Genomic DNA, 9,037 nt, shown 5'->3' on the forward strand with positions numbered 1-9,037 from the left:
TGTGTGCTAGCACTGCGCAAAGCACTTAACATAAATCATTTTATTTAATATTCTCTTAAAAGAGCTATTTGTGGCAGGATGTTTACTCTTTTAGTTTCACAGATAGGAAAATAGACATGGAGAGGGCAAGCCTGTGCTCTAGGGCACATAGATATTGAGGTGCAGATCTGAAGGTAGAGTTCAAGTCTGCCTGGTTTCAAGCCCTCACTTTGTCTTGGCTCCACAATACCTCCCATGAAACCACTTACCTGAATAGTATTATCCTTCTTTAACATCGCCTTTCACATCAACTTTAAGAAGACTGTTTTCCAGTCTAATTAATGGAATCATTAAAAACTAATTTTAAAAACCCCTGGGAATTTGAAATACATCAACTTCTCAGTTTCTTTAAGACTATCTCATGTATACTGTCAGGAGAATTTAGAATTACCAATGTAGAATTATTTATTTACTCATTTTTCTAGGTAAAATAATAGCACATTAATTAACTGTCCTAAATTCATTATTAAAAGAAATTTTATGAGGATCTTACATTATTTTTTAAATCACTTTTATATTAGCTACAAAAACCCCTGTGATATGAGTACATTATTTCAATTCGATGGAAAAGCTGAGGCTTAGAATGATTTATTTACTCAGGATCCTGCAACTAGTGAATCATTGACATGTGCTTTAATTTCTGCTTTTTCATTTGCACTATGTTTCCTGCCTGATTTAAGACCTATTTAAAATCCAAAATCTCTGGAAATTTCCAGACTTTTCTTCATCTTCAGCAAAGTAATAACACCAGGTTTCATATCATATGGTAACAAGAGTTTTATGAGAGTTCAAGTCCATAGAGGTCAAAATATGACCTATAAACGAATAATAAAAGAGTGTTGAGGCCAGAATATGACCTATAAGTAAATAAATATTTAAATATTGGGCATTGAGATTTGAATGGGTTTTTGGGGAATACATAATTGATTATTTTCATTTTTCATGCAAAGAAACCAAGATCCAGGAAGGAAAGAACGATCCCCATGTTGGGCCTTAAGATCGTGGTACAGTAGAACTTCAATTGTGGTGTCTTGGACCCCATGATTGGTGATCACCTCAGCATAACACATGACCTCAAGACGTGAGGACTGACCATGCTGCTGCCACACCCCAGCATTCAGCATGCCTGCCTAGTGCCTGAGGACCGTACACTCAGTGACCCCTGACTTAAGGAACACCACCCTCCAACACCAGTGACCATGCTATGCACACATTGTCCCACAAGGTCTCAAACTAGCCCATCAGTGAATCCCACTAACAAAGATGCATAACTGCCTCTACAAACACCTAAAGTTTATGCCACTTAAGCACTTACTGAGACTACAGATGTTGATTAATACTGAAAAATCAGACTATAATACTGCACTCACACAAGGCCAAAGCAGGACACTATTCCACAAGTGCCCATGACCCATAGACAAGAATGCTACTCCATAAAATTGGGAATCTTCTTATTACACTAGATGCACAGATATCAATGTAGAGACATAAGAAATATTACACAGCAAGGAAACATGACACCTCTAGAGAAAATAATTCTCAAGTAACAGGTACCAAAAAAAGGAAATTATAAAATTCCTGAAAAGGAATTAAAAATTATTTAAATGATATAAGAGGAGAACTGGTCAACTCAATGAAGCAAGGAAAGCAATTAATGATCCACATGAGAAAATTTTTAAAAACAGGCATAATTGGAAAGAACTAAACAGAAATCATGAAAATGAAGAACTCAATGCATGAAATAAAAATGCAATTGAGAACTTCAATAATAGACTACACTGTAGAAACATGAAAAACAGAAAAATATCTCTGATGCAAAATCAAAGAAGATTCCTAGGTAGAAATACGAGAATGTTTCCAGGTTCTAGTGAAATTCAAGAAGAAACTGAGACAAACATGCTAAAGAATAAACAACAAAAAATTAAGGAACCAGTTCTTTTTTTACTCAAAATATAAAGCTACTTCTCACTTATAGCCTCTTCAGATAAGAAAATATGCTAAAATTAGGAAACATCGATTCCTGGAGAGATCAAGTCCAGAGCTGTGTGGGGCATATGTAATCAAATATGAAAACAAAGCTGAGACTCTAAAACACTTGGTTGAAATCACAGAACTATTTAAAATTGTTTTTTATCATTTTTAATAGACATGAGACTTTAAGGCTATTGGAGACATGCATTAGAGTCTTGGACTAAATAATAAGACTTGTAAGAGTCTATGAGTTGGTGTTCCACAGTCTCTGTACTGGGATCCTATGAAAAAAGAAAAGCATAGTTCAATGATATTTGTCTAATATAATATACTCCAATACTTGCAGGAAATTCACAAAAAAAAATTACAAGGTTTATCCCAGTTTAGACCAAAATGAACTATTGAAATGCAAAAAGACTTTGAACCTCCAAATTTCTATGAGAAGAAGCAGACTGAGAAAACTACTAACATACAGACACATGTTATGCCTTATGGGGAAACAATGGAGAGCTCAGAGGACATGCACATAAGCCCAAGGGGAAAACCCAGAGTCATAGAAAATCACTCCCAGCAGGAGGACTGGTGATAATCAAGGAATGTTAACATACACCTAAGTGGTTTCAAAATTGCTGTAGAACAGTCACCCCTGTGTGCATGCTGCTTCCTCTTCCTTCTCAACATAAGTATCTACTGGGGTTATCCCATGTCTGCCACACTATTCTACATTGGTGTTGTGGGGAACTCATTGGTAGGTACAGCAGAAAGATCAGTGGAGCAGAGGGAAGGGTCAGGGGAAGGGAGGGAAAGAGGAAGTACTGGAGACTAAGTAGAGCAAATTATATTCCACACTTTTATAAATATGTCAAAATGAACCCCAATGTTATGTATAACTAGAAAGAACCAATACAAAATGAAAATTAAAAAACAATACAGCTTCTACTTGACTCACCTTTAGACCTCTGAGCCACCAGAAGGAAAGTTCCATCACTCTGAAGTTAGCATGCTCGAGAGAGCATGTGAAAATCACTTAAAAAAGAGAGAGATACCCAAGGAAAGTACCAGTTATTTGAGCCCTGCACTGTTCAAGATACACCTGTAAGAACCTTTTAAATAACCAGCACCTACCAATTTCTGACTGAAACTCCTGAAATATCTGTAGACAGAAGTGCCCAGCTGAGCTGCTCACAAATTCCTGACCCATAGAAACCATCTGATAGAGTAACAGGATGAGTGTAGGATACGAAATGTTGGGGTGATTTATACACAGCAATAGTATCTGAAATTTTACACTAATGTAGGTACTATAGTATTGTATCAAAAATACACAAACTAAATGAACAAAACAGAAAAACTAAGAATGAGAAGAATTGATTTATACACTTTTATGCAGAAAGGTAGCATTTCAGAGTAGTGGGAAACTGTCTACTCAATAAACATGCTGGGAGAATTGATGTCTTTTATAAGAAAGCAAAGTGTATTTCCATCTCATATTGTATTGGAAAATTCAAATGTTATAAGGACTAAATTTGGAAAGCAAAATTTTAAATTTTTAGACAAAGTTAACATTATATACAATCCATGGCAAGGAAAAACTTCAAGAACTAGAGATGAGAGCATTCTTCTGAGTCCAGCTTTGTCAACTCTGTACCATGCACAGCTCTGATCCTAGAACTCAATTGTGTTCACACCTGTATCCAGGTGCCAGATTCTCCAATTCCAATAATTACAAAGTTTTTCATTCTCTATTGAATTCCTTTCTCATGAAAATAACCAGAGTACTTTTTTATTTGATCCATTAAATAAGAAATGAAATTTCACACTGGAGCACCTCCAGTTATTCAACACATATTTTACTCAATATGTGTTGAATAACTGTAAAATATGTGTTGAATAACTGGAGGTGTTAATATTGCTAAGTACCTTAAGTAACTCCATTACAAGTTGAGAAAGGATGAAGAAAGAAATGCCAATTTTTCATCATCTACGTTATATGTTGACTTTTCAGCAAGGTCTAACATGTAATGCTAGGGCATTTTTAAAAAATGGTCTTTGTAACACAGTGTCAGATCTCCAAATGCACTACAGAGAAAAGACATGGAAACATCTTTGTTTTACCATTCAAGTCAACAAGAACATAAAATTTATAGAGAGTCAGAAGGGAATTCATTGTGTAAAATGTAACTATCTGTTCCCAAAACATTTAACATTTATGTGTTAAAGCATAAATAAGTGCACCCAAAGAGTTGGATTTAATGTAGGCAGGTCTGGCAGTTCCACTGTGGTTTAAGAAATTTAAATAGGCTCTTATTCAAAGAACCCAGTTGTTCTGTAAATACACAATGATGTTGAACAGAATCCCTAAAAGTAGGTCAGAAGGTACAAATTCAACCATTTGCTGCCTGAGCATCTTACCTCTGCACAGTAAAAAGTTAATTAAGTTAATTTCTCTTGAGTTTCTCCTATGCTTTGAAGAGTTGGCATGAAATGTGAAATCCATCCACATACCAAGAGCTGTGTTTATGGTTAGATTGACAGAATTTCATTGTTGTTGCTTTCAGTGTTGGGGATTGAACTCAGGACCTCATGCTTTCTGGAGAAGCTCTGTGCCACTGAGTTATATCCCCAGCCTTTAGACTAACAGTTCAGTAATCAAGAACAAGTTCTATTGGGTCACATTTTTTGTGTGCAAGGAGGCATCATAACCCACACCCAAGAACAGATTTTCAGCCTTCCCATCAAAAAAGAAGTGACTTAGTGAGGTAATGAATGTTAATTAACTTGCATGAAATTTTATGATATATACATAGATGTAAACACCATATTATATACCATAAACATATGCAATTATCATATGTCAATTAAAAATAAACTTTCAAGTTCAAAAAGAGGAAAGAATATTAAAAGAACTTGAAATAGAAAGATAATATTGTCCACCAAATGATCTTGATGGGCATAACATATTCCACTTAAAGATTAATTTGTATGACTGATTCAGAGTAAATAGGTTAAATTACCAAAAGAGAATGGTCATAAAGATGGAATCATGGAAAGTGAAAGTATTCTTTGCTTCTGAGAAGGAAGGGAGGTCAGGTTCTGCAGGAGGGATACAGGCCTTTCCCAGCTACTGTCACTTTTTTATTCCAAAGTTTTCTCATGGCGTTTTTCATTTCTGCATTCCGCAGGGTGTAGATTAAGGGGTTCAACATGGGAGTTATGAAAGTTAAAACCACAGTCATGGATTTATCGATGGGAAATGTGGAATTGGGCCTTGCATACAGGAAGATACAGGGGACAAAGAACAAAATGACCACAGTGATGTGGGACGCACAGGTGTAGAAAGCTTTGCGTTTCCCCTCCAAACCATGGGTCTTTAGGGAGTGTAATATGACCCCATAAGAAACTAGGAGAATTAAGAAGGTTGCAGTGCAAATTGCCCCACCATTAGCTATCATGGAAAGACCAATGAGGTAGGTATTGGTGCAAGCCAGGTTCAGTAAGGGATACATATCACACACAAAATTGTCAATGACATTGGGGCCACAGAAAGGCAGCTGATAAATAAAGAGAAACTGAACTAAGGAGTGGAGGAAACCTCCAATCCAGGCTACCAACAGCATGAGAACACACACTCGCTGATTCATGATGGTCAAGTAATGAAGAGGTTTGCAGATGGCCACATATCGATCATAGGCCATCACCACCAGGAGAATGACTTCAGCCCCAGCAAATAAGTGATCTATGAAAACTTGAGCCATACAGGCCTGGAAGGAAATGGTCTTTTTCTCATAAAGCAAGTCTATAATCATTTTGGGAGCAATGGCAGTAGAATAGACAGTGTCTATAAAGGATAAATAAGTGAGAAAAAAGTACATGGGGGAACCCAGGGACTGGCTGGCTATGATGGTCACCATGATGAGCAGGTTGCCAGTTATGGTCACAATGTAGATGAGCAGGAATGTGACAAACAGAACTTTTTGCCCGTCAGGATTCTGGATGAGGCCCAGAAGAATAAATTCAGTCACATTGTTCCTGTTTTCCATGTGTTCTTCTGAAGATGGTAAACTCAGGTGGAAGAACCTACAAAGAAGAGGACCAATAATGAATTTGGGATGATCCCAAGTTCTACATCAAAAATGGAAATTATCAGAGCATGTAGTATATGCTGGTAGAAATGAAACCCACTATTCTGTGCAATCACCATGCACTAATAAAAAAGGAGACTTATAAAAATAGAAATGAGATGCCTTCCTCAGCAGTATTTCCTCCCCATGGTCTCACATAGAGGAACTCATTAGAAAAGGAGCTTTCTGAATTTCTTCCCACAGTCATTGTATTTATTTTCATAAATTTCTTCCTTCAACATCAAAAATGAGACTTCAAGATTCTAGATGACAGAGATATGTTAGGGGATATGTCTGCAACACTATCTCCTGAATAGTCATAAAGTCACTTTCTCCAGAACACCTCTCAAGAAGATTGCATGTGTAGCATTATATATTTTTTTTATTTTCCTTATGATATTTTTATCTTCCAAGATCTACAGTGAAAACAAGCTCATGAGTAATGACTTCACTTCTGTATTTATGTAAAATAATACCTATAAATAAATAGAGCACAAAATTATAAGCCAATTTGTAGATATTTGCCCACCTACTATTTTCCTATAAGTTCCAGCAATCTAGGAATAACTCATAGCAATTAAAGATCCAGGGACACTGTGAGTGCTCATGAAGACTTTATTTAACTATACTGAATTTCAAAGCTCATCAGAGATAAAATGAGCAAAGATAAATTATTCCTAGCCATGAAAATTCAATTAAAGCAAAGGATTTTGTTAACACACACACACACACACACACACACACACATACACACACATATTGAATTGAAATTTTTTGCAACCTAGGTTATTGCAAACCTGTCAGAGGTTTGTAGATGACCACATATCAATCACAGGTCATCACCACCAGGAGAATGACTTCAACTAAACAGGAATCAATTCAGAATGTCAAAGATCTGAAACAGAATCATGGGGAAAAAGGGAAAAACTCCATATGTACATCAAAGTGGATGGACACAGCATAAACATTTTCTTCCACTTTTCAAGTTTGTTTACAGTTAATAATGGTTAGCCACAAATCAATTCCGAATGTCAAAGATTTGAAGCAGAATCATGGGTAGTAGAAGAAACTCTATACTAATAGTCTGGAAATATTTGTTGATTTTAGCTAAGTTATCCTGTGAAAACTGTGTTCCATCTTTATTCCTAATTGGAAATGCTGTGGTCTTTTTACATGTATGAGTTTCAGAATGCTTACCATTGACAACTTTGTCTGAAATGATATGGTCACATTTTTCTGGTAGATCATTTTTGTATTAATTGAGTTGGCTTAGCCTACTTTAAAGATTACTTTAATACAAGTCATCATTTCATGAAGTGTTTTGTTTATAGTGGTAGTTCTTGGCTATCTGAGTTCATGCTGAATTAAAGACATTCTTATTTGAGGAAAATAAATCCTGTATCAGACCATTCAGATGTGATCCTGGGCTAGTCTTATGTATGATATGTGCAATTTCTTGTTGACAGGATTATTTTAATATTTTTTTCAATGTTTCTTTTCTGGATGGTCATGTGTGAAAGCCAGGGAAATATTCTGTTTTGTGTTTCTAGGTACCCAAAACTACACTCAAGCATCTGAGGGGGAGTAAAATTGTGAGCATAAAGAAATTAGAGATAACTGAGAGAAAGCAGATAGACCAGCAAAGAATATAAGCTGAATGAAATAAACATGTTTTAAAATTGGTAAACAGTTTGTTGGGAGGTGAAGGGGCTGTGAACTGCCTTAATAGAGAGTAGAGATGTCTCAGATCTCCTGAGCTATCAATCAGGAGGTTCCCTAAAGGGAGCATTAGGACCAGCACTTATTCCTGGAAATCTTTATATTTACAAGTAAGAGAAAAATGGAAAAATCAGATTATGAACTTGGGTGTATATCAACAGAAAAGACCAGTTGCCTAAAGAAAAAGTTTCATCTTTACATCTTCTGATACTCCATATATACAAGACTAAATATCTTCATTCACAGTTATGATTCTATATCTATATTCATAATGGAAAGTAAAGAACATTCACAGATGTTTTCTGAGCATTTAGAGATAACTTCTCATAGGAGGGTCTCTCCTGTTGACTTGTCAAATCCTTACAGCACTTCTTTATTAAATTAAATTTCACAGGGCACAGTGTTGCACACCTGTAATCCAAGATGCTTGGGAGGCTGAGGCAGGAGGATCATGAGTTCTAAGCCAGCCACAGCAATGGTAAGACACTAAGCAACTCAGTGAGACCCTAAACACAAAAGGGTTTAGGGTGTGGCTCAGAGGTTGATTGCCGCTGAGTGAAATCCCCAGCTTTGTAACTGCTCCAAAAATATCTCAGTATTAAAAATATTCTTAAGGAAATTATTACTCTGGACTGTTGCAAATCATCAATTTATCTGAATGTCACAAAATTCTATACTCATCATTGTGGTGATAAAACTTGTTATAAACACCAGTTTTTTCCAAAGATTGAACAATAATAGTAATGAGATAGTTAAAATTTCAGGTCCTAATAAAAATCAAATAAGCTCATTAGGTATCTTTAAAACAAGATGATTTTAAAGAACTACCACATGTTTTCCTAGTCAGTTTCTTCACAGAAAATTATACTCCTGGTTGGAAAACCTGTATGCCATCTAATGGACTTTTGGAACCAATAGAGAAAAGTGATAACCAAGGGGTATGGCTTGCCTGTCTTGTGAAGTGTTTGCCAGTTACATTTTGCTTTACCTAGTAATTTTGCATGGTTAGGCTGGGATGCCTGCATTAGTGTAGTTTTTGAAATGTCAGGTTCTAAATTCTGATTTGGGAATTTGAGCCTTAGAATTAGTTTCCCCAAGTGGAACATTGTCTACAGAATGAAAATTGTTAGAGCATCTAACATGCAGCAGAATTTTAAGGATCAAATAGCATAATGCAAGTAAGGTCT

General features: G+C 35.9%; 1 protein-coding gene across 1 annotated transcript; it reads right to left on the bottom strand.

Annotated features, from left to right (window-relative positions):
- Positions 1 to 5,096: 5,096 nt before the first annotated feature.
- On the bottom strand, positions 5,097 to 6,119 carry LOC124958995 (olfactory receptor 4A15-like). The gene has a single exon (XM_047517634.1). The coding sequence runs from the start codon at positions 6,048 to 6,050 to the stop codon at positions 5,097 to 5,099; it is 954 nt and encodes a 317-aa protein (XP_047373590.1). The 5' UTR covers positions 6,051 to 6,119.
- Positions 6,120 to 9,037: the final 2,918 nt, after the last annotated feature.

The sequence above is a fragment of the Sciurus carolinensis genome, chromosome 11, assembly GCF_902686445.1.
Source record: "Sciurus carolinensis chromosome 11, mSciCar1.2, whole genome shotgun sequence".
Taxonomy (NCBI): Eukaryota; Metazoa; Chordata; class Mammalia; order Rodentia; family Sciuridae; genus Sciurus; species Sciurus carolinensis.